Consider the following 27,175-nt stretch of genomic DNA (forward strand, 5'->3'; position numbering starts at 1 on the left):
CTTTTGTGGGTTTGCGTGTCTATAATTAACCGTCATTTGTTACATAATCTGAATCTTATTCTGTTTACTTTTCATCCCAAAATACTTTGTAACGAACATCTTCCAGCGTCGGTTACTTTTTCTTAGTTTAATAAATTAATGTTTTAGATCCAATTGGCTACAAAAAACTTCACATTTTCTATGCCGTTTGAAGATTAGCATAGCCTCTCAGGTGAAGCGTGTATGCATGCATGTTATATATCGAATTTACGAAGTTAAAAATACTTTGTATTTATCTGGAATTTCTTCGTCAAAAGATTATTTGATTCTCAGAATTCTTTTCTATCACATGGGTAAGCACAAAAGGCAGTACTGTTATTGAATTTACTTGCCAAAAGTATTTCTTGCTCCAAGTCCCGAAACCTTTGTACGTGCCTACTCTGCGTTGTTACGCAGAACATCACCATCGACATCTTCACTGGCGTTAAAACCTCAAGTCTCATATGAATTAGTTTTGAGGTGAAGGTAGATCGATATTGCAATGACGATTCAGATAAATTCGTCTGACCATACTAGATGCCATCCTTATGAAGCATTCTGTAATGCTGCGAGAAGATCAGCAGGCGAAACAAAGCTCAACAAATAGTCCAGACGTGTAGACCAAAGCGCTTCGGCCACTGTAAACACACTTACAAGCAAATTGCAAGAGGAGGTGAGAGTTCGTGTCCCAGCGGGTCCGTCTGCTTCGGTTGACAGGGTTAATGCCTGGTAACATTATGGTCTGGGCACTGGGGAGTTTCAGATAACATTGTGTGGTCCGCTACCTTATTCTGCCTTATAGTCACACAAGGCCAGTTTCTCCTCAATAAGAATTAAATTACTGGTAGAAGGCGGAAAACAAACGTTGTCGACAATGTTAGCGGCACAAATGGTGTGTAATGTTACGGTCCTTGCTTTGCGTCTCGCTGCAATTTAAGGAAGCAGGGAAGCTCCTGATAAGCCTTTGTGGGCTTCGCTACTAATGTAATTATCAGACCCAACGCGGTAGATAATATGTGGCCAGGAGACTTTGGAGTTGTGTGGTGGAATATCAGTTTTTGGCTTATCAGCTAGGAAGAATGTGGCTTATAGTTCCGTTCTCTGTTTCACATGGGTATGAGGCTTTGTGTTCAGATCGTAACCTCTGTCGGAAGACCAGTCATTGTGGCTGACAACGTAAGTAGTTTTACTCAGTTCACGCACGCACCTACGGAGACAGTGTCTTTAAGCGGATGTTGACTTCATATTTTGAAAAAATAAATTAAATTCGGCATGTACAGTCGTCACTAATGGACACTGTATAACCTGTGCTCTTGAAAATGTGTCGTTAAATAAGCAAGCAAGAAATGTAAGAAATATGAAGATGGAATTTTACTAATAATATTAAATAACGAGTGATTAGGTTGTTAATAGACCACTCATACGGAAATAAGAAATGCTTAATTCGTTTGGAAACACTCACGACCGATACTTAGGTGAGAAGTGAGTATTGAAATGGGTCATAGGGAAAGAGGAATGTATGAGCTGGCTCACGACAGCTCACTACGAGGTGTCTACTGATAGCGCTGGACCTTCGTGTTTTCCAAAAAACTAGGTTTCTTGATCATATGATTGACTGACAGTTGCCCATGACTGGAATTTGGAGTCATTCGGGTCCAGAATGAACATTTGTTCTGCTCGTCGACATTCGCACAAGCACAGCTCTTGTGCAGCTGGCGTGATCAACGACGTAGCATCCAGGGTGACTGAGTGTCACGGGAGAGGGTGGAAGAGTTTATTGCATGGGGGTAGACCTGCTCGTGCTAACATTTTATCACCGGAGTGCGTGGTTCTTTTGGGGTTATGTTTCAGAAAGTACCTACATCCTATAGTTAATTATTATAGTTAACCGCGTAATTGTGCTCGAATTGACCAGTAGTTTAATATAAAGACTTGTATATGTTCATATTTTTTATAAGTTAGTTAACTTTTATTTTGGTTGTTCAATATCTACACGCGTCGTAAACAGTGGCTTTTTAACCGAATGTTTAATTTAATAATTTTATATGCGATATGAAACAGGCTGCTAAAAGTGTCATAATTATTTTATTTTATTCTGTACCTACTTTCGGTTTAGAAGAAATTTCTTATAAGCGTATTTTCAGAAATATGTTCTTACAAATTTAAGAATTATATTTTTCGTGAAAGAGGCGGATATCAATACAGATATATCCTTCAGTGTCCGATTGTGACGTAGGAAGTGTTTCAATAGATATGTGTTTGAGGGCCTGTGTGTATGGCTGGTGTAATAGTTTTAAGTATAGGAGGCTATTAGAATAAACTTCTTTCGCCGTTTTGGCCTTGGAAGGTGTTCTTTATGAACAATATTCGGAACCATCCTGTGATTGATAAAAATGTATAAATTTTTGTATATCTTACGGAATAACAAGTTCATAATCCTTGTTTTTAGTCTTAATTTTTATGTCACGGTTCAGAAGATAATTTTGTTGTGAACACATTTTTGACTGTTTTCCTTTTTAATTGCGGAAGTCGTCGTTCTGTACGCGGTAGCATCTCTTTTCTTAAGATTGCTATCTGTATATATGTATTTCCAGTGAATGACCATTAATATCAGTGAGAGATGCGCAGTTTCAAATAGCATATCTGGAGCCAAACTGGATCTTTTATGTCCTCGTGCAGTGCTTCCATTTCTCATAGCTCTTTCTTGCTGGAATGAGTCACAGAACGTTTCGTGGCTTTGTCTTTGTGTCTTAACTTTGCCTTCAAAGATTTGTCCGTCATTATTATGTAATGAGGTTAATGTGAAGTTTAAAACGCTGAAGATATTTCTTAAACCCAATTATATGTACTTTAAACACTGAACAAAAAAGAATCAGAGGCACATTCTTGTGACCTAGATAGTTTTCTATATGTAATAAATGCTTAAGAACAAGGTTTAACTCTAATTTAAATCAAATTAAGGAACACTTGGAATCGTGCCACCCTTTTCTACCCGGACAAGGACTGCAAAGTATGTGAAGTTGCGAAACTGCACTCATGACAAGCAACTTGTACCGAAATGTACCACTGATGGAAAACATTCTTCGTCGCTACGTTGCTCAAGTGTAAACTGCTGCAAAAGTTAATATACATTGCTCAAACTTCTGCTAACTTTACTAGATTCTCTGGCGGTCTAATAGTGACGTATATTACCAGTATAAGAGTAGAGTTTGGCGCAGAAAGGATGTACCTCCACTTTTACACACCTGATGATATAAAGATTCATTAATATATAAAAATATTTGTTGAAATTATGTTCACGTGTGCTGTTATTGACCGGCTGTACGTTATATTTGTCACATGTCGTGTCAACCAAAATAGTTTAATTTTTAACAGTAACACGCTCGTAGAAAACAAATTCTTTAGTTCTAGAGGACTAATCGCAACTGAATACTAGATGATTTTAAGATGGCTGTCTTCTAGGTTGTAGCGCCGTTTAGTTTGGTAGAACTTTACCGACGTTTCAGAAGTGCTTGCTGCCTCCATCATCAGGGCAATGAGAACCTGGAATCATACCATATAACTTGTTTCGTTTTGTTCTTTGAATGCTTTTTACAAGTATCACTCAATCTCGACTCATTCTGTTTTATCTGAAAGAGATCAAATACGGTACAGAACTTTGCATTTATGTGTTGTTTTCATGAGACTGAAGCCAAAAGGAAGGACGCGGGTTGATGGCGATTGAAAATAAAGTACAGAGGGCAACATTTGGATGTAAGTGACATGAAGTAAGAGAAGTCTGGGGACAATTTTATAATGAGTAATTTCATTTTTTGTACTGTTCGTCACATATTTTAGGTGCGATGAGTTCAATGAAAATGAGGTGATTGGGGTATGAAGCTGAAGAGAAACAATAAATGCATACAAAAGTTAGTGAGGAAACCTGAAGGGAAGAGATGACTACCTACTTGTATAGGCTTATAGGATGATGTTAAATTGTAGCCTGAAGTCGGGTGTGGGCTGGATTGAACTCCATCAGGATAGAGGTCAGGGGTGTACTGTTGTGCTCACGGTAAATGGACTGCCAGGTTCGACCATAGGCAGGGAAGTTTTTGGCCAGCAACAGTCTCGATAATCGCTACGTTCCATGGAGTTTGTTAACGGCACGTGGATAGTAGGGCAAAGTATGGTCGAAGCAAAGAACGTGGAAGGGGAGACAGAAAACAGTGCTTGTATGTCGTAAAGGGACAGAAAGAAGGAATTTAAAGAAAAACGTGTGATGTAATTGACCGTTACGAGATACAAAGGGAAACAATGGACGTAAAAATATAAATAAGAAGATTCTTTCTTTGTGATAAATCTCGCTGGATCCAATCGATAGTGGACGGAGTGAGCGTGCTGCACGTCGACTAGAACAGTAGCGGCGAACCTTCTGTGTGCCGCTAATTAGACGACGTGGATTCCGTATTCGCAGCTGATCCTGCTTGTCCGCCCAACTTTAACCTCCAGCAGTAAACTAATCTGCTGCCAGTACATGGCTTCCCACTACCCAGCACGTTGCTCTGAGGGCCAACTTGCATGTCTTTGTTCATTTCAGTACAGACCGTCGGCGCAGCTGAGTCAAGCAATCTTCGTCTCACTGCCTCTAGATGAAACCCGATAACCTTCATCATTCAGCCCACGTTAGGTCCTTGATACCAGTTACTGATATTAGAAAATTCTATGGGATTTTAACTTTCTTTGCTGTGTTGGTATGAATTATGACGGAAATGCTATCGATCCGATTGGTAAAGATTTATTACAGAAGATGAATTTGTTCGTTTTATTACATGTTTGTGGAACTTGGCTTCTCGGCCTATTGGATGGACAAACAGTGGGGATACTTGGACCTAATAGAGATCACGTGCGAGGTTTCACAATGTGAATATTTTTCTCTGATTAATATTACGGAGATGAAATAAAGAAGGGAGAGATGAACGGGGAATGTAGCACGAATGGTATATATGAGAAACTTTAGTTAGAAAATCTGAAAGGACAAGGTTATTTGGGAGCGCTTGGCGTAGATGAAGGATAACATTGAACTAGATCGTCAGGTTAAGGTGAGTAGTGGTTTCATCCGACTCTGTATGGTCCAGTGATGGGCTTCTATGAACACGTTAATCTATCTTCGAGTTCCATGAAATATCAAGTGGGTTTTCCCTTCAGAAATTTCGATTAAAACTTTGTAATCATTTCTAGTCTCCCTCTTAACTCTCTTCATCCACCAGATATTCTCCTCACATCCGCATTATCAAATATATTTACACCCTTACAAGACAACTATAAAACTTTATCTATAATATTGATTTTTTCAGAAAATGAGTGGGAAGACTTTACATTTTAAACTGCATAGTAGCAGGAATTATCCGAATTTTTCTGCTCTTAATACCTTCGTGAATATATTTTGATTTCATACAGTCATTCCCATATGTTTGCGCTTTTGAAACGATTTATTAGCCGCCTTCTCATAAAGATTTTGTTCTGCAATCCGGTGACGAACCATGAACACATCCTTTGTCTCCTCTGCGCTTGATTCTATACCAGCGTCTTTACTAGGGTCTCTGTTTTTTATTATTGTATTTAGGTTTTTACATAATTAATTAACATCACCGTAGACTGGAAGCTGATGTTTCCCAGTTATTTCCAGTTCTTCTTTGTTTTAATGAATCTTCTTAATTGCTTATTCTAAATCAAAGTAAAAGATTGGTGGTGATTAAAAACCTCGTTCACCCCATTCCAAATGGAAAGTTTATCAGACAAGTGTTTACCTATACGAACTTATTGCATATTCTTTAAACAAAAACGAATTAAGTGAAAATGTTGCTTAACTCTTCTCTCCCAACTTAATTATAAGCTTTTATGCAGTCCAGTTTTTTCCCATTGTACTTATACGTTTCTCCAGTATGAAATGAATGCAGAATGTTTTACCATTAAATGAACCATTACACCGAAATACGCACAGATGAGCTCAGATAATTTCATATATTTCAGAACTTCATTGGTTTTACCATTTGATATTATGCACTATTCAGAAAACTCTGTTTTAAAGAATAATGACCTTCGTCCGACATTATGCAAGTGATCTGCAGTATAATTTTTATGAATTCGTTTGAGTTTTTAATGTCATAACCACGTAAGTTGAAACTAGTAAAATTTATCATCTTGTTCGTGATAGCGCGTTCGTATCACTTTACATGTAAAACAAAATGGAACGAGGTAAACTTCGTTGTTACTGTTTACCCCGAGGATGGTGATTAATACTTGCACATGCGTTACTTACGCTTACGTGTCTGAATTTAATTTCAGTCGCTCATCGATAAGATTTTATCTTGGGCGAGCGTCCGTGTATTTCTGACCCCTTGATCTAGGGGCGAAAGTGCCCTCTGACTCCGAAAGAGATTGTGTTGCGTGCTGTTGGCACTGCTGTACATTAATTATTGTACTTGGAAAGCCACTGCTTATAGAAAATTACATTGGTTTCTAAGAAAACTCATAGTGAATTTAAAGTTTTTCCATAAAATTATGTAATTGAATCAGTATCGTATTTCACACCGCGTACGCGTTTGTACCGGATGATAAGACAAGAACGGAAGCATGCAAGTATAGCATGCGGACTAAGAAACAATGGTAAATCCAAAATAAGCGTAAAAGTAAGTTTATATGGACATATAAGATTACGTCTTGTTCTACACGTGAATTAATTGTTACTGATTATGAAAACAAATTCCTCCTGTCTTGGATTCTCATGTATGTTGTGGATGTTCAAAATATCAAACCTGCTGGATTATAATTTCCCGCAGTTCTGTATTAATAATTTGACATCTGTTTATAAAAATCTTGTCGAGTTTCTTTATGTTCGCCAAGTTTCATACAAAATGAAAATCAGACTTGCAAAACTGGCGAACTCTTTTTGGGCAGAACACTGGACCTGTCGTCAGACAGAACACTAAAAAATAAAATAATAAGCACAAAAGTCTGCTTATTATAATGAATAAGACTCATAGGATTTGAGGTTTTGATATAAACGACTTTTCATTAGCACATGCACCGTCATGTGTAATATTATACGTGGTATAAATACGCCGTTTAGCAACGTACAAAGCGGTCCGTCCGATTCTTATTTTAACATTTATATCACTCGCGCAGTATTACAGCTGAAATGATGTTTCCTATACATCACCTGCACATTTATCACACACTGCCATATTTCCTCTCACAATCCCACCTTGTTTCCTGAAACATTCTCTTTCTCCTGCAGATACGTATTACGTTTCTTACGTACAGCGACAGAAAAATAAAGAAAACCAGGAAAAATGCTTGCCTATACTCGCTGCATATAAAATAGTATGTACAGTAAATAACAGCTTCACCCCTCCCTCTCCACCCCTTTGCTACTTGCGGGGGCGTGAATTAGAGCAGACACGCTGCCGAGGGGAACATGGGCATACAGCCCATATATCATCGCACACAGCACACACCAGGGCCACGGACCCCGTGACAGAATGGCGTAAACAAAGAATGGGGCGTAAGCTCTTGAGGAAGAGCTTCTAACTGCTGGGTCAGTGGTTCATACTCAGATTTTAGTCCATCTTCAAAACTTGGTGACCGTTAGGTGAATACGGTCGAGGCTTACTCATCGTCCTGATGATGGAAGCGACAAGCACCTCTAAAAATTGGTAAATTTCTACTCTGAAGACAGCCATCTTCCAGGCTTGTTTGTGTTGATACATTTTTTCCATCAAGTCAGAGCCTAGAGACGAAACAGCTGGGAAATTGTAGCTGTAGAAACCGCGAAGGAGGGCGGTAAGAAACGGTGAGATAAAAATTGTGTTCTTTTCAATTGTGTCGCGCCTTGAGTAGAATACGAACCCACGGTCCCAGTGAATAAGGTCCACGCGACAGACCGCGGGTCCGCTGTGACCGGCGAGTTTCACTTTGAAGATGATGTTTGATTCTAGTACGACAAAACGGAAAATAACTTCCGTTGGTTTATATACATATGAAAATTTCTTTATTACTGAGTGAAAGCTAAATAATTTGGAAGATCTGTTTGGCTATTACCGTATTCCTTGCCTTTCTTAGATTGTTTACTGACACGGAATAATTTGCACTTCAGGTCACACTACCCATTTGCTTTTACGGTGATGGATACTGGAGTTTGATGAATCACGTAATTATTAACTGACTGTATTTGGCAATAATTTAACCTTAAAAATACGGTTCTATGACAGAATAATTATAAAACGTAAGGATTTTACATTAAAGACGAATTTAAGACATTAACCTCAAGTAAACTGATAAAACAAAGTTGAAAACTATTTATTTTTATCGATATATTTCAGATTTCTTGACAAATATCACCGTTGTTTTCCGGATATTAATAAGCGTTGTGCTTCTATTTTGAATGGTTGCATTCAGTCTGTGTATAATTACATATTACTTCTCTTAAAGAAAATATATAATAGAATTATAACTTGATTTCTTCTTGTTTCAGTAAATAACCTCTGAACTGGAAAACTTTAGCGATGCTGTGAATCTTACTGCATGCGTTCTTTGGTTGAATGAAAACAAGTAATAAAGAGAACGGTAGACTGAAATGTCTTTGTTCTCTTATTATTGTAGGCACAACAGACTGGAATAATTATTCATTTGTTACAATTATAAACTCGCTGAAATGCTGTTTATTAAACTGAAACCTGCAATTATCTGAACGTTAGTGAAATCCAGTTCACAATTTATATTGTATTTTACCTTCGAAGGTTATATACTGTGATTTATTGAATCTGTCGAATTCGTTTTAGCATTGAAAAGCTCATTTATCTTCGTGAGCTTCTAAAATTCTATCCGTCGATACATTCAGAAATGTTACTGGGTCATATAAGCTGCAGCTTTTAAAATATAACTTAAAGTCGAGGGATCGGGCAAAATTAAAAACGAAAGGAGCTAAATATTTATTCATTAAATACAAAAGTGGATGGTTACAGAGAAGTGTGTTCAACAGATTTGAACACAATGACAGTGCCAGACTACCAGAACTTGGACTTCGTTACAAATACAATTAAAGGGAGAATTAAGTCCATGGAGCGTAGGCGTTTTAATCGCTTAGCTATTCGACAAATTTTACTGAATTTAAAGGTTCATTACCGTGTTCACAAGAGCCCACAAAACAGCCTCCTTCACCATACGAATCCTGTCCACACCATCTCTCCATATCTTCTTAAGATCTATTTTAATATTGTTCCCCCATTTACTCTTAAATGTTTCGAGTGGTCCCTTCCAAAGAGGCTTTCGAACGAGTTGCAAGCACTTCTCATCTCGCCCATGCTTGCTGCATTCCCGTCATTGATTTGATTATCAGAAAGAATTACGAAGGGTGCAGTTGTTGCAGTTCCTCAGGATGCGTCCTCCCTCCCCCTGTCACTCCGTCCCTCTTGGATCGAAATGCTCCCCTCATCACCCTGTTCTGAAACACCCTCAATTTGTGTTCTTTCCAAACTGTGAGAAACCAAAGAGGGAGACTTGATCCGATTCGCCGAAGCAGAATTAGAATAATAAGTAAAAGTTACACTTTTCTGTTCTGTAGTTTGTAACATTCTGTTACACCAGTACAAGCGTTTTTGTTTCACGCTTACAATTTCGAAAATTATTTCATGAGATGCGTAAGACCACACCGTATTAGGGAGGGCCCGGGATCAGATCTCGACCCAGAGGCAAACTCTCCTGACTGAGATTTATCGTGTAAAAGAAAGACTTAAGTTACTCAGTATTTTGAAACGTTAAATGTTTCCATGCTGCATGGTATAAACCGCTCTAGGTGCAAGCCCCTCTGATACCTAGATGGTACAGACGATACCTTGTCATGTTTTAAGATGTTTCACGTAAAGGACGTTACTTTTGACGTTATTAATGTGTTTGTAGGTTACCGCAGTTTACTAAAAAGCAAAACTCGCTTCAACTGAGTGTGACAGGAACATTAGATCTACTATATTAGTCGTGATAGAGTATCATACTTCATATTATTACGTTAAATTAATTAATAAATTCAATTTCATGTAAAATTCTGTTGCTAATAAATGTAACCCTCAAATAATTACGCTTAATTGGTTGTATGAACTTAAATTAAGGGCTTATTATTCTGATATAATTACACGAACAACGTTAAAGCTCCATATTATTATAGACCTATGACTTAAATCCGAATAAATTTATGGATATATTGATGGATGGGACGGATTTGTGAATGCACAAACTCACCGATAAGTACAGATTTTTCAAGATGATACTAAATACTCTACATCATAATAGTCGATTATGTTAACGGTTGAGAGTCACAGAGTTACCACTAAATGAGGCTGAATTAAGAAATCCTCTCTCTGTAATTGCTCGTATTACATTTGACCCTTTGCTATGATTTGCTTTCAGACGATGGTGCCCCGCCTGTTGCGCAGTCTGGAGACGGTTTTCTGAACTTCAGTGCTATCCGTCGGGAACACAGCGGTTGGTACAAATGCACAAGCCGCCATTTGCTGGGGGAATACAGCTCCATCGGATACTTCCTCAACGTTAGATGTAAGTAAATGAAACCTACAGTTCATAACTGAAGTTACGAGACACAGCGACAGTATATTCGGGGGCGACTTTGACAAGGGATCACAAAACCATGTTTTAAAATGCCCGTTGTTAATTAGAAGGCCACCGTCTGACAGTAAATTTATTCTGACAGATCCAGCTCCTTAACGACATATTCTGGCCCTGCTTCCAAGGATCTCAATGCAGACAAACAAGTTCTGCTCTCTGAATCTCTGTGAAGGTTTTCATAAAACTTTATTCTATTACAATAAATACGCTGTTAGACGGTAAAATATTAATCAGTAAGGGATACAGATTACAGCACGGAATGAGGCAAATCATCTTCCTATTCCGTAGCCAAGATTGGGCAGAAAATCCAGCACCATGGCTGCTGAAATTATGTCATATATCTGTACATCGTTAGCTCCGTGTGATGTCTTCCTGTTGAATTAAAAGCGTATGTAATTTATTCCACGCTTCCTAGCTATTTCCTTTAAAATTATTAATGTGTTTTATCTTACCTTTTGTGTGTAATCTCTTCCGTTTTTCTTCTTGTCTTATTTTATGTCTCAGTGTAACTCATCAGAGATCTCATTTGAGATATTTCTGTTCTTTCATGCTTTAAATACTACATGAAATTAACCAGAATGTAAACACTGGGCGTTTCTTTGGACAGGTTTTTGTATCGAAAACATCTGGGACTATATTAGTGAGGTACACAGTTAGCATCAAGGCTGACTGACGTATGTCGTGATTATCCACAGTCACTCTAGGCCGAAGCTGACTTAGCCTTTTTCTAAATCCTTATATACTCACTATTCATGATCAACCACTCATTTTGTCCGACAATATGTGAGCTCAAAAGCTGATATAGCGCCGTTATGTAACCTAATAATATTTTCGGTTGCATTATTTTTGATATTGCAGCGTGCTAATGGAAGAAATGCCAGGCTGGAGGGGGGGGGGTTGTAGTAATGAGGCAGGAGGAGGCTCTGCATTTTGTGACAAAGGTGCGTAATGACACATTATGTTAGATCTTGCAATTTTGATGAGAGGCATGGACATGGTTATTACATTTTTAGTTTTTGAAACTCGTACTACTCTGCCGTACATATCCGGGATCAATATCACCCGTTTTATAATTGAGTTTCGAAGAATAATGCTACATGTGATGAGGCCACTGCACATGGTGTTTCAGAAGTTGGTACATGATCAGCCACAACGTGTCCCACAAAGATCCTCAGTGTTAAACATTTGTTTCTTGGGAGATTTTAAATTAACGAACAGACGACTAAAAGTATGCATAGGCTCGGTGTTGCAAAGTGAAAGCGTAATGAGGAGGGATTGCTTGCGCTTTCTCAATTCACATGTTCCTGTACCCAAAGTACTTAAAATTCTGAGGTTAAATTTAATATTTGCTGTCTACAGCGCAAGATGTTTTAGTTCATTTATTTTGATTCGTATCAGTCTGCTGTAGTAACTATTTTTAGGAAGATGAAATCAAACTTTACCAAATTAAATCTGAACTTTTCATGAGATTGCAAGTCGAAGAGGATTTTCAGAATTTTCTAAGCGACTGAACTCTCGAAGTAATGGAATACAGCTAGTTGTAAAACTATCGTGAGACTTAATTCTCGGTGTAGAATTTTTATTTGTTTTGTTTCAAAGTCAGTTGGTATTTTACCATTTATAACGAATTTTATAACTTTTAACAACGATAATCGTGATTTTTGTTATAAAATACCGGCTTAAGGTAATTTTCCAATGGATGTCCCTATGACGTTGAACAGAACAGTTTTGTTTGAAATGCAACGTATTAACTGCATAGAACATAAATCGTGTCGAATGGGAAAGGAATATTATCGTAATTAGTAGGTAAGGATTTTAAATAAAACGGTCGTGGCCTGTTTGTTGGTGTTGTGGCAGTATTCTCCTGGAGAGACAGAGACAACGACAAACCAGTCTTGATGGCCGGTAATCCCGAACCAGAAACCTCACATTACAAGTCTATAGCGTCATGACTGCAATTTTAAATGAGGTTTGTTTGTGTCTAAACCGCTGGATTATTTGCCTGTCTGGCTTAAGCTACATTTCAGTTCTGTGTCGTCCCACCGTTACAGTCCATATAAAATATGGCGTCGGAAATCTTACTTTGGCAGTTTTGTTCAGTTCTTTGAAATTCCGTTCATTTCCATTTTGTCAGTCTAGTGTTTTGTCGTTGCTAGCAAATAGTCCTTTCCGTCCAACAAAGATTTCCATCTGAAATGCTTAGACGGACGGACGGACGGACAATCACGTACCCGCAGATTGATACGTGAGAGAATAAAAGCAGTGTAAAACAGCTTCCCAATCAGCAGTTTATTCTAAAATGATTACAATGATTTTATGTACTGAACTTTAAAAAAACGAAGCTGTAGAAAGAGCCTAGCTTGTACTTTACCCATTGATTTTTCACGAAGTAGTACTGAGTTTAAAATTCATGTCACATAACAAAATGTGAAGGAGTTACAAGCTTAAACAAGTATTACCATGTTTCACCATGCCCCAGAATAGAGAAAGGGGAATCATTTTTATCATTTATACGTGGCCACACACACACACACGTATTTTCGCCTTAATATTTTTAAAATATTTGACAGATTTTTATAAAAAAAATCTGTACACGAATCTTACCATTGGCTGCTGCCTGCTGTTTGCCGGTTGTAAGTTCACAAACAATAACATGGATGTTTTGGCAGTGTTGATGTTACGAACAATATAATCACATTCAGAATAGAATTATTAAATTTGCATGATAAGTAAATGTCATTGTACAAATTTGAACTTTGTCGTTCACGGAATATTTCGCTTATGAAACCTTTACTTGTCTGATAAAATGAGGGATAAACATACAATACGTGTTAAATATTGACTGGGGTGAAAAGGGAAACTTTAGTAGAATTATTTGGTCAGATCTGCAACAAACAATAATAGGCCTCAAACTTTCTCCCACCTGGGGCCAGTAATGCATTTATTCAGTCCTCGAGCACAACATATTGATTTCAAGTAGAAAATTTTCAGATTGGGGTGAAATTTTATATATATTTCCATATTTGACTGCTTTCCTCCAGTATTTACGATTTACCTCTGTAGTGAAAGATGTGTTCTCAGCGTCCTGCTCAGCGCAGTTAAGTTTGTATTCGGCATTAGAGTGTTTCATAATAAAATCTACACTTTAAAATGGCAAAGTTGGAGAAATTCAGGTACAGCACAATTATCAGGAAAGAATTAAAATTCGACTAATTTGATGCACCAAACATTTTTGTAGTGGCAAATACTGTATAAGCAAAAGTTTGCATTCGGACCCACAAATGCACGTTTAGAATATCTTCCATCTAAATAAAAAAGTTTTCTGCTGTCAACGCCAAAGCTCAGTTAATTTTGTGGATCGAAGATCATTATTTATTATTAGTTTCTTTAAGGATTCATAAAGTTTTACATGTTAACGGAACTTTCTTATATAGGCTACATTAATATTTAATCAGCATTAGTATTGATTTTGTTGTTGTTGTTGTCTTTGCTTTAAACATTTGAAAACTTCGCCTGATCTGGACGACATGGATATTAATTGCCGATGTCACTGAGTTTCTAATGAGTCTTAATAGCTACTTCATAGCTAGTGGCCAACAGGCCACTTACATTATAGGTTAATGAATTGATTGACAGATTGATCGACCCGATTGATTGATATTAATGGAATGGAAACATGCCTCGCTTGACAGCTCTCCTTTTTGTGACCTGCAACATTTGAACGTAATCAGATCTACGTATTAATAGGTACTGACAATACATCATCATATACATGTTCAAGCAAGCTCAATAATTTACTTATGTACTTCATAGTAGAAGAAGCTGAAGCCTTCGGTATAAACTAATTCAGCTGTGGATTTCAGAATAACGTGATTATTTTGAGCACTTTCTCCGTTTGCTCTCACCACTTAAATATCCATAAAACCCGCTTTAATTGTAATTCCATGTGTCTAAAACAATCCATCTTAAGAAGCTAATAAGTAATAAACTCAGCTAGTCAAGAAATCCCACGTCTTCATGGAAACCGAATGTTTTTGTGTCGTGTTCACATGAGTCCGCCATCATTAGCCAGAAAAATCCAATCCGAACCCTTCAGCCCTATTTTTCTAAGATCCATTATTTTGTCTTGAAGTCTATGCCGTAATGTTTGAGGTTATATTACGAGACCGTAAGTTTCATCAGCATCATTACGGATGTTTTAAAATGGAATCTGTCGTTAGTCGTTTTAAGAATTGTCTCCTAGTCAACTTAGATTTAAATTTCTTGCCTAGCTGGTATAGCCTTCAAGAGAAGACAGCGTTTGCGATATATAGACGTGTGTGATGGAATAACACGAAATCGTTCTCAGATGAACGGGCTGGGGAAAATGGAAACTGCATATAACTCGTTCCGGTCAGTGAAGGGGACCTTCAGAGAACATAAAATTAAATTGAAAGACCTACCATGAAGTTATATATAACTGACTAACTCCATGAAAGAGCTGAGTAGCAGCTTGAGAAGCTGATAGTCGCTAGCAGGCCATGAAATATCCCTCTTTTTCTGGAAACCGAAAGTTTATTACAATTTTTTATAAGAACTCGTCACTGGATTGCTTTCTAGGTCAGTTTAATCCAGTCCTTCTGGTATGTTTTAAGGGTCTCCCAAGTTGTCGCTTTCCTTCAGGTTTTCCGACTACATCTTTCCATGTATTTCTCGCATTTCCATCAGTGCTACGTAAACCTGCTGTCCGGATTCTTCATAATTTTGTCACCCTGATATTATCTCTGGGTGTTGTTGGTGAAGAGTACAAACTGTGCAGCTTCTCATTATGCGCAGTTGTTGGATCGAATCTGTGAATTCGGTGTCCGTTGACGTAAAAAGCAAAGGGATCAGAAGGGAAAGAGAGGTAGCAGATAAAGAAACACAAACAGTCGTATTTTTCCATACTGTAAACATTATTTCCCAACAACCGTGCTTTGTACTCTCCTGTCTCTGTTCCTGTGTAGGTAACATGCGTTTGTTTTCCTCCTTACCGCAATCTAGTGGCGCAGGCTAAACGCGCGTAGTCCGAGTTTCTGCAATCTTCTTGACCTTCGTGTTACGTCCCTTATCCTGCTGTTATCTCAGACACATTCAGCCTCTGTTTATCCTTTGGGGTGAAATATCAAGCTTCATCCCCAGGTAAAACATTTAAAATTATTGTAGTGTCTGTTTTAAAGTTCGTGAAATGAATGGTAGCAAAGATTTCACGAATATAACTCCTCTTATACACCTATTCCGTTTATTGACTGTCAAAGTGACAGCTGCTTGGTTCTGTCGACTGTAAAGAAGATCATTTTACATTTATCACCCACCTGTGGCTGTTACGAACACTTATATGAGACAAACAGGCAAGAAGTTAATAAGGTTAAAGTTCTTCTCTGTGGGAAATGAAATTTACTTGAGCCCGGCTCATGTGCAATATTTTAAAAGACAATTCTGGCTCGACCTGTAATTACAATTACGTGTTTACTTTGAAGTAAATACTTTCCACCACGCGACCATTACAAGATGGACACATTAATTCCTTAAAAGAATCTTATTTTCATTAATTATGCTAGTTGTAGACACACAATGCGTCTGAGACGAATTCGGGCTGGAAACTAACTCCTGTGGAAAATTGTGTGTGGTCATCCTGAGTTTCTTCAGGAAAACGTCTCTGTCTTCATATTTCGCGTAATTAATATCACACGTCATTCGCTGCTACGTAACCTCATCATCAGATGCAGCATCATAAAATAGTCTTATAAGTAACAATAATTATTTCATTGCGTCAGATCCACATGAGGTTCAACGGCATATGGATTGGCACTTGACCAAAAATAGTGTGAAGTAAAAGATTTGGTAAAATAAAACTCTCTCGTGATGAATCTGTACCAGAAAATGAAAACTGAAATTCGAGTAGATGACAGGCAGATAACAGTACGGAAAACGCTGTTGCATGTGACTGTAATCCACTGTTTTATTTTTACTATCTACCAGCATTTATTTTGATCGAATTTTACACGAAAATGCATTTTATATTTGATGTATACTTGGAATAATGGTAGATCTAATAGATTTCTGCATAACAATAATACGAGGGCAATCACAGTTAATTGTTCGTAATTATGTAAATAAAACGAGTTACTTTGGTGTCAGACCTCGTAGTTTAAATGTTCTATATCACTCGACAACTGTACACAACACTATAAATTAAGTGGTAAGAAACGTTCCTCAGATCTCGAGTACAGAGTGGCATTTATTGTACTTCGTCTCCCTTTTTCTGGTGCTGAATTCCGAATGGTACCCCGGTCTTCATTGTGTGGGCTTTCTGAAGTCTCACTATTCACTTACGCAGTAGAATTTCTTATTTGAATGACCAGGCTACTGAAAGGCTTCTGCCGTCAGAAGATAACATAAAGAAACGCTATCATACGTCCATGCTTCAATAGTGGTTATAGTGGTTCGAACGTACGATCCCGTGTTAGGGCTGACTTTAACACAGTAATTTTTATTCTTGCTGGTGGAAACCGTATGTCCGAATACACGCGTTGGAAAGTTCCAGTCTGCATCTGTATAGGGTGGAGTTAAGGTTAGTAACAAATTATGAATCAAGTTAATTTAGGGTGCAGATTACGTTATCAATTCGTACGTTGACCTCTGCAGCGGAAAATAATAGATCTCATTTGTCAACACAACCGGTATCTCAGCACCAGACCTATCTAATATGCAGTATTCTTATTTTCGTTGCAAACGTACTATATTCCTGTCTCTTTTTTTCGATCTTATTTTGTCGGTTATTTTTTTACTTTTTGTCTGCCGGTGAACGTTGACTAGATACCTTACAATAACTCGCAACATCTTTCTTCCATACTTCTCCCGGTGAAGTCTATAATAATTATTGTATCGCATTAGACGCTGTTGGCTAAAACCTGTCAAATAGATACATCGACTTTAAAGAAATTTTTGACCGAGGTCCTATTTTATTCCAACTCTTAAGAAGAGCACTCATGTTTGTTTTCCTTGTATTTCAGGAGTTAAATTGTTGTAGTAGGCTTTGCTGCTGCTTTATATTTAGTGAATCAACAACTTCTGGGTAGCCCATTTTAACTACATTTAAAGTTGTGCGCGAGATTATGGAAATGAAGCTACTGGTAGCTGTATAGAAAGTGTATAACTCGACAAATGATTTTGCTCAAATGAATTTCCAGTAAATTTTTCGCAGGCTCTTCATATTCTGGGGCCCATCTCCCAATTAAATTAAAGACTGTTAAACTATTTGACTGTATAATTTGTTTTAACGAAATTTTGAAGTGATTATGTTGCATGTTGCAAAATATCAGCAAGTATTTAGAGGCTTTATTTGATTTTATAATGTAGCGTGTATCCACTCTGGTGCTCAGGCAAATTCCATATCATTAACAGCTGTATTTCCGTGATTGTCTTACTTTTCTAGAATTCGCGAGTCCAGTTTGTACCATAGACATTACTGCCTCACACCCTCACGTGGTGTCTTCTGAAGCTGACTTAAAGTTTTATAACACAAAATCTATTAACTAACTGCGTGGAACAGAATCCTTAAGAACTGATGATGAAATGCGCTACCTTTATGGAACTTGATGTTTAATTACTGTGTTCAAAAAATTCCGATATTGGATCTTATCCTTAATTAGATGAATCCGCTTAGCTTCTATTTAAGATTTATTTTAATATAATCCTCCCATCTTCTCCTAGGTCTACCGAGTTGTCTCATTCCTTTAAGTTCTCCGATAAAAGTGTCAAGATTTCTAATCTCTCCCTCTCATTCTGCGCACTCCACCCATTTTTATGTTTCTACATTTGATCGTGCTGGCAATATTTGGCGAAGGGTAGCTACAAACTGTGAAGACCCTCATCGTACAATTTTATCCAGCCTTCTGTTTCGTCTACCTTCCATCTGAGTTCTTTTTAAAATCGTCAGGCTGTGTTGTAGTAGACCTACGCATTTCGTATATTTTATCTGGGTCAGGCCTCCCAGAAGAGCGAAGTTAGTTGGTCGTATATTTAGTTGTTTACGTCGAGTTTGCAATCAGTGTCTGCAGGATGTCACATTGTCTGTCTTCCTACAAGTAAAAGAGCTAATGTAGATCCTCCAGGAATATATTGTGTTCTAGACTGAAGTCAGTAAACATGAGGTTTATGTGTAGATACAACCCAAGTCAAGACGATTTTCAGATTTCCCAGGTGTAAACTGTGTAGTCGATTTCTGCAACATGCATCGGAGCATCTTTATTCTTGAAGTAACATTGTTACATTCTCAACTATTTCTGTACTGTTATTTATTCATGGAGAACTTCTTTCATTGCATTCCCATAGCAACGTATAATTTCTAACGTTAAATTGTGAGTTAGCTGTAACTGTTAGGAGACAGGACACACTGTACGTCTTAAACAATAAATATATCTAAACGTATAGGACTACATGTCTACCTTTGTTTTTATCTTTATTCTATTGTTCATTTATATTATGTTATTTTCGCCAATATCATCTACATCATTTTCATTATCGTTACTATTGTGTTTCCTTTATCTTTACCACTACTTCTGTTATTATTGTTATCACTATCATTTTATCTTTTTCATTATTGTTGTCTTAATCTCCCTTTATATGTGAGTTAGCTTTGTAGTTTAGGATATATAAGGTTTATTTAAGGTACTTAACTTATATTACTTTGGCTTAGGTGACGCCAGTTTACGCCACGTTGGGTGAGGTGATATCAGATTAGAATAACTTGGATTACGTGAAGTGAGGTTAACATCTTTAACGTTGTCTCTATCAATATTTTACGGTTATCCAATCTTTAACATTATCATTATATTTATCTTCATGCGCAGGGAAATATTTTAATTTGTTGGGTCAGGTTGGGTTTTTTAGATTAGATTAAGTTACATTAGATTATGGAAGGTTAGGTTATGTCAGCTTAGGTTGCGTTAGGAAGGTTTTGTGAGGTGGGGTTATATTAAATTACGATTTATTACGACTCTTTGGCTATTATTGTTAGGTTTGTAAAATCAAGCGAGTTACGAATGGGAGAAGACAAGAAATTAACGTAGTATTTTATGCAAAATCTCTTTAAAAGCTGACATTTTCAATACTGAGAAACAGGATAACGTTAGTAACTTATAAAATAAGTTGTGGATGTGAGAGACGGATAGAGCTGGCTGAGGATTAGAATCCCTTGGTGGAAGGGGGGGGGGGGGAGTGTGGTGGCGGTGTTATATTGACTGTGTTAAACCTGAAGATTCTATTAGCAGTAAATTGGTTTGTGGCTTGATGAGCGTCTTATTTGGTCTCGGCTCACTTGAAAATAGATAAGCAAAGCATTTTTAAAGCAGTGATACCGGTCAGTAAGTGCGTCGAATATCACCATCATGATACATAATAGCCTTGTTTTAGTCTTCACGCTAGATTTCGTTCTTCTTCTTCTTATTCTTGTGCTACCTGCCAGGAATTTCAAAAGCTGTTATCCGAGAGCGGTCGTGAGTTTACCACGGATTTTCCGTAGTCATTATCCATACTCGTGACAGTGTTACGAAAATCCCTTAGTAGTAAACGTACGTCGGCTGAGTATCTCCTCAGACAGTAGAGCGAATAATGGCTGGACTGTGGCGTCGACTCTCATGATCTTCATCACTACAAATCGCCTCTGGCATCCAATCTGCTTCCTACCAATAGGGTCTAGGGCACTGGTTCGCAACAGGCGTGCCGCGATACCTTGGAGTGCTGCAGAAATTTAAACATGCCAATGTTTCTATTTTATTGCTATGAAATGTGTTTTAATTACTTGACTCCCTCCGTATTATTAATTCTACTGCTATGATGTATCTAAATCAATTTAGTGATGCCAAGTGTTTTCTTGAGAAAATTATAATGTAGTGCAATGTGTCAGGAATACCACAGATTATCGAGTACGTGTTTAGGATGACATCAGTGAATAGGTTTAAAACCATTGGTATGGAGCAGAAGTCTGTAGTTGGACCTAAGAGAGGAGAAAAATAATAGGATGTACAGAACTACGCAGTGATGAACTCCATAATCGAGTCTCTTGTCCAATTATTAGGCTGATTATTGTAAGCACTTTGAAATAAAATGGATACATAGTTTGCACGACAGATGAGAAATGTATTCGAAATTTTAATCAGAAAACTTGAAGATGGAAGTATAATATTAAAATATATCTTACAGAAAAATAGTTATAAGGCTGTGGGTTGCATTGAATTGAGCCAGGACAAGGTTCACTGACGGGCTTTGTGAACACGGTATGAGCCTTCGGGTTCCATAAAAGGAAATTTATTTCTTGAACGCCTGAAAAAGCATCTGTTTCTCAAAAACGAACTACTTTGCTCAATGGAATAGCTTTGTTAAAATATAGTATGGAATTAAGACACAGCATCTACTTATGTAAAATATAAAACAAGACTTAAGTCTTAATAGATTTATGATTTATTAAGATAATATACTGTATTCTATGTTATGTTATAGATAACGTAATACTAGTTATTTAAGCAATAGACTTAACTACAATAAAATGTCAGTTAAGTAAGGAATAACTTCTATAACATTTTCTTGGATATTTTTCCTCCGTCGCAATCAGAAGGTACTCACCGTTTCTAGGGCCATGTCAACTAGATGAAACAGCTAAAAAGCCACGTCTTGTTCACGAGTAGGCCTACTGTTATTGTGTTTTGTCGTGTGTCTTTTTTTATCTGTAACTCGCTTTCCAGTTCCTATTAGACTTGCAAAAGCAGTTGGACTTAATTAAGTAAACAGAGTTTCATTACACTTCCACTGACTGCTTCCGCAGCTGCGTATCTGCAGCGGGATAGTGGGATATGGAAATACTGACAATGTTGGCATTTTCATATTCTCTCTTGTATCGAACATATCCGATGTAAAAATCTCGTCGTTTAATACGTTACAATATTTAGATATTTATTCAGTACGATATGAAGTACTAATTTTTATCGAGTACAGCTTAGAATTATTCATGGCTCTCAAAATTACCTATTTGCATTTATACGCGTACTTAACGAAGAACCAACATGACAAATATATTACTCTCTAGTATACAAACTGTTACATTGATAGTAACATGAATCTCCTACAAAAAAACAGGATCAGTTCTGAGTTTCGGGGCGAAGCTTTGGTTTTTCCACAGTCTTGCGAAACTCAGAGCAAAACCAAACAATACTTTACTTAATTGACTGATTGAATAAAGCATTAAGAAGCAAGTGAATAAATTATTTCTCTCGTATGAGATCGGGAGGACAGGCATTGAAATATACGAAGCCACAATTTAATTTATTGTTTTATGCAGAGTGTTACAAATGCTCGTCGAGCGACAAAACAGCTGAAATTACGGCCTTGTCGATTTCAAGCAGTGCGGCTACAAGAATTCGATATTACCATTCCGGTCAAGGTTATAATAACCGTGCTGCGTTGTAGTACATGTATTAGCAGCGGTTATAATATTATCCCATATAGCCCAAAATTACGAAACAGAAAATGGTCACCATACCATGGCAACGATAATAGCAACAAACGCATTTATAAATATTATTGCATTAAGGATCCAAAATCCCTCAACAACAGCAATGATCTCTAACCAACACAGCATTGCTTATTATACAGGTTAAATACTCGTGTTTTAGTTAATTACTGAACTTAATTTAACAATCATGAGTCACAGTTGTTACCTAGAAGTTTATGCTTGCTGATTTTGCGAAGAAATTCGCATATTTAGTGGAACTCAGCACTGTTTACAATAGCCTTCCGTAGCAGCTGTGATTAGCTAGTTTAATCTACACCCTCTAATCTAATTCTTTAAGATTCACTTTAGTATTATCCTCTCATACACGTTTAGATCCATTTAAAATAATTGAAATTTGTAATTGACGACTTTCAAGGAACGCATTCTTTTCGTAAAACCAAGAGTTAGTGTGTATGTCACATTATAATACTTTATAACCTTGTATTATATAGTTTACAGGAACATTTTTTGACATTTGTTTATACAAATTGGAATTTAATTTTGAACTCAGTTTTACTGAAACCTAATACTGAGGCAGTCTATTACAAGCGAACATTTCAGTGTACCTTGTATAATAGTATATTTCCGTAATATTCTTTTATTTTATTTTTTTCAGTAATGTATTGAAAATTTGTTGTAAGGTAATTAAAAGGCTTCGCTTAAAAGTACATAGTGGTTTCATGAAATCACATAACTACACACCGATAAATGGACACAAAAGACCCTCCCTCCCCGAAAAAATAAATAAATTTTGTAACTGCAATTCATGACCATAACTTTTTAATTCGCTTGTATTATTCAAGCTGCCTGCCACGTACGTAGAACTGCGTCGAAGTTCTATCAATTCCTGCTATACGCAATTAAAAAACACTAGCTGTTGCCGCTTGCAACCCGGAATAGACCTATCTGAGCTGCCATGGCGTGTGTGGATTCCGCTGAGCTTCCATATCCCATCTCTGGCAAGACTCAACTGTGAGGCTTCGCACAGAATTACTCGTCTGGAATAAAAGGCGACTTTTGGAAGGGAAAGATAGGATAAAAATGGTGTGGGGGCGAAGGGGGGGACAAAGAAGAGTACAGCCACGCAAAGAAGGGATGATTCCAGCTGCGACTTCCGGAGGACACAAATCTGTGGCGATTTTATTAGTCAGTAACCACTGGTTTATGAAATTCGAGATTCCCTTGCCGGTGAAGCTGCCGATGTCGGTCTTCTTTGTAAGAAGGCCGTGTGGACCTGCTGGGAGATGTTGCATCATGTAATCTGGCAGAACTTTGCCGACGTTTGAGATGTTCTTGCTGCCTCCGTTATCAGGGCAAAGGTGTGACAGTACTAATTTTGTTTTGTTGTTGCAGATGAAGAAGGACCGGAAGTGACGCAAGATCCAGGCCCTGATGGGGACCCAACATCAGATGGTCACCAGGTTGAGGTGGCTCTCGGTGGCGCCGTCCAGTTACAGTGTCCCGCAGCAACACCGGGGGGCTGCTGGAGTCGTGTGGGTACCGGAGGACGCCTGCAGCCAGTGGGCTCTGGTCCCGAACTGACACTGGACAGGGTGCTGTATCAGGAAGCAGGGGAGTACCGCTGCGTGGTAGGGCAAACGCCTCCCGAGCTGGACCAGTGGCGTACAGGCTTGGACGTGCAACTTATCGTTACCGGTGGGTAATCAGCAAGTAACGTGTCGGAGGTTCAGAACAGGCAAAGTTGAACTAAATAAATACCACCAGGTCGTTAGAGATACCAGACGTCATCTTATTCGCCTTCGTGAATACCTGAAATGTTACCATGATGATAATTTAACGTCAATAAGCAGAGTTATTTCTCAGAAGTCGATAACCATTTAGCACTTCCTGGAATCAGACGATTTATTCACGTGAAACGTCCTGAAACTTCTGCCAATTTACACGGCGTTACAACCCAGAAGACAGTCATCTTTTTGCTCACCGCCGTGAGAACCTAAAATCTCATTAAGTATAGACATCTGCAACTGGTCTAATTCCAGCACTGAGTGCAAAAATTTGAGCTGGAAATCCTCTTAGCAGATCGAGACGTATATAGTAATGATAGAGAAAAAGATGTCAACGACCATGAATCGTATGTGAAAGTCGAATTAGAGAGATATCGAAGATTGTTATCTACGTCTGGGGCTACAAAACAGTAAACACATCAACAAAGTCGACAGCATAAAAACAGTAATGCAGCAGGCGCCACAGACAATGCGTCTGTTTATATACAATACCTTGACGGCGAGAATGCGGCTCTGCGTTTCCATTGGTTTAGAGCCGTGAGTGTTGTTTTGGAGAGGGAGGTGGTATGACGATATTTACTGCTGTTTCCATAATGGTTGTGGCTAGCAGTTGCAAGTGAGGCTGAATGAGAGATCAAAGAGATGTTTGTGTATCTAGTAGCGTGGAGGGGACCAGAAATGGTGTCGTTTTCGGGCGAATTAATTCTAGGGATCGTGTATCCGCGAATACAAATACGAGACAAAGCAACAATGATTTGTTTGAAGACGTAAGGGATCTTAAGCCGTGGCACATTTAGGAATGTCTGTTGTACTAAAAGTTCTTACTAGCTTGCGGTCTCGAGGTCTTCTCCTGCCTGTGCCAGAATTCCTCTGACTTGCATTGCCACTTAAACGGTATCGCGTAAACAGGCTTCAGGTATAAGTGATCTTGCCTTTATTATCAACTGTGATCTGTAGATGGATGTAACTGCAGCAGAATAACCTCAGAATGAAGTCTGGTATCAAGTTTCACAAGAATCACATCCCAACAGAGAATCTGCTGGAAGAATAATATTCTTCCAGGTTAATCTGCTATTGTCGGAGGTGTCAGATGCTAGCGTACAAGTCCTAAAGTCTCTCGAACATTGTGCTTTTGATGTATTCTACATTTTTTGCACATCAGTCGGAACAAAAAGAAAATCCTAAATATTAGTGCATAAACCTAGTTAAAATAAAGTAATCCACTTACTTCTTTTGTAATGTTGCACCAATTATTTATCCTCTTGAAACCCGTTTTCTAAGGAATGGTGCCGGTTAAATTAGGATCCAGTATAAATTTATCCCGCTGTGTAATAACGCCCTCTAAGCTGAATGAAGAGTAATTTGGTTGCCATTTCGTGATTACATCACTCACCCCACCACCAAACCACCGACGCAAGCCCCTTCTAACCCCCCTCCTCTCTCTCTCTCTCTCGCCCCCCCCCCCCCAAACGTAGCCATCGGTACCACTGTTCCGCACATCGATTCACTTTGCATGCAAATTGAGCGCAAGTAATGAGAACCGGGTCTAGCACAGGAGCAATAACTGTTTCCACCCCCTTCGCTAGATGTATCCCCTCCCCTCCCCACCCTCCTCACCCTATGGCTCACCTTATCCTCACTGCTGCAATATTAACCCGGTTATTAATTTTCCATAACACCATTTATATACGAAGTATATAGGTTTAGTGCATGGGGTGGCGGAGAAGAGGGGGCACATAGCCTTGTTTCAGAGCGAAACGTGTTTTTCTCTCCTGAATTTGCCATCGTGTTACAGGACCACAAACCTCATGCTAAGTCTGACCTTCTCATAACTCAGCACTAGTCTTTCCGGACGTAACTCTGGCCAGATGCTCGAGCGAGGAACGCGGGTTATCTGTATGAGGAGGGTTTATGAAGACCTGATGAATTTCTAACCTGTACCCTCGTTCATAATTGGACCAGGAAATTATGTAAAGGTTACTTTCGTGCTTGGCATGGGCTACCGTTCCTGACAGCATTTACCAGCCGGTGAAGAACCCTCGAAAGGCTTCCGGGTTTAATCATGTTACGACCCGTGTTAAAGTTGGTCTCTTGTCACCGCGACATGGCGTGTTCTCAGGTTGCGGAAGGAAGAGACGGCCTCCAGGTATGGGGGGCTAAGAACTCCTCACCGTGAAAGCTACAGCGTGTTCTTTCTGTCTTTCCGTTTTCCTATCTTTCCTTCTTTCTTACTGCTCTCCCTCTCTCTTTCTCTCGATTTCTGCCCTTCTACCCCTCTTTACTTCTGTTTCCCTTCGTTTCCGTTGTTACGTGTCATTGGTTCATATTCATCACAACACCCAACATTTTCGTCGTAACATGTGGATCACAGATCCATCGGAACCCATGTACTTCATATGCCATACTGGTTTAAGAACGTTCTTATCAAAATCCAATACAAATGTAATGGTTATAGCACTGACGGACGAAATTACCTGATAAATTAAGATGGCTACATGATAAAGAAATATTTTTGGAAAGCTAATAGTCGCTCAGCTGGTCAAATAATTCTCCGCCTTTGTTTGGAAACGTGCTCACAATAGCAGACACTGGAACCTATCCAGAGCCAATTCATTTCAGCGTACGTCTTCATGCCATAGTTTATTAAGACCATTTTAATATTACTGTCTCATTCAAGCCTCTATCTCAGACGCGTGGTCTAAACCAAGAATCCATAATTCTGCAGGATGATTTAAAAAGTTGTAATAGATAACGTTGAAATATCTGCACACAATGCGCGGTTGTGGCTGTGAATAGACAGCTGATTGATGTGACATACCAGCCGTAAAATCTATCGCACTGCCAATGGAAAGCATTTTCAGGTTTCGTTATTTCATAGACATTATTTAATTCTTTGATCTTAATGCACCGTTCCATCCTTCATTCTTTGTGTATCTCTCGGCCCTTTGTTAAGTAGTCTCTACATATTCTCATATCATATGTAAAATTTAGAATTGGAGCCAGAAACTGATGAGAAATTCAAAGAAGCCGGAAGGTATAAAGGAGGATAAAGTCTCATGAATAAAATGAATTTTATACCATGTCTCCACATATTAGTTTCTTTCCTTCCTTTTCCTCATTCAGTTCCATGCACCACAAACCTATCTTCACTTCTCTTTTGTTTTTCTTTTCCTCGGTGACATCCGAC

The 27,175-nt window shown here is 38.3% G+C and overlaps 1 protein-coding gene across 4 annotated transcripts in view; it reads left to right on the plus strand.

Annotated features, from left to right (window-relative positions):
* Positions 1–27,175, plus strand: part of tei (irregular chiasm C-roughest protein teiresias) — a 289,615-nt gene that overhangs the window by 230,002 nt on the left and 32,438 nt on the right. For all 4 annotated transcript variants that reach the window (XM_087342789.1, XM_022079783.2, XM_022079785.1 and 1 more), the window contains 2 exons: positions 10,459–10,605; positions 23,597–23,899. In XM_087342789.1, coding sequence (XP_087198915.1) covers positions 10,459–10,605; positions 23,597–23,899 — 450 coding nt within the window. The remainder of the gene's footprint in view (positions 1–10,458; positions 10,606–23,596; positions 23,900–27,175) is intronic.

The sequence above is a fragment of the Zootermopsis nevadensis genome, unplaced genomic scaffold (genome assembly GCF_977971745.1).
Source record: "Zootermopsis nevadensis isolate Lab colony 2312 unplaced genomic scaffold, Znev_1.0 Znev_ptg000004l, whole genome shotgun sequence".
NCBI classification, from domain to species: domain Eukaryota; kingdom Metazoa; phylum Arthropoda; class Insecta; order Blattodea; family Termopsidae; genus Zootermopsis; species Zootermopsis nevadensis.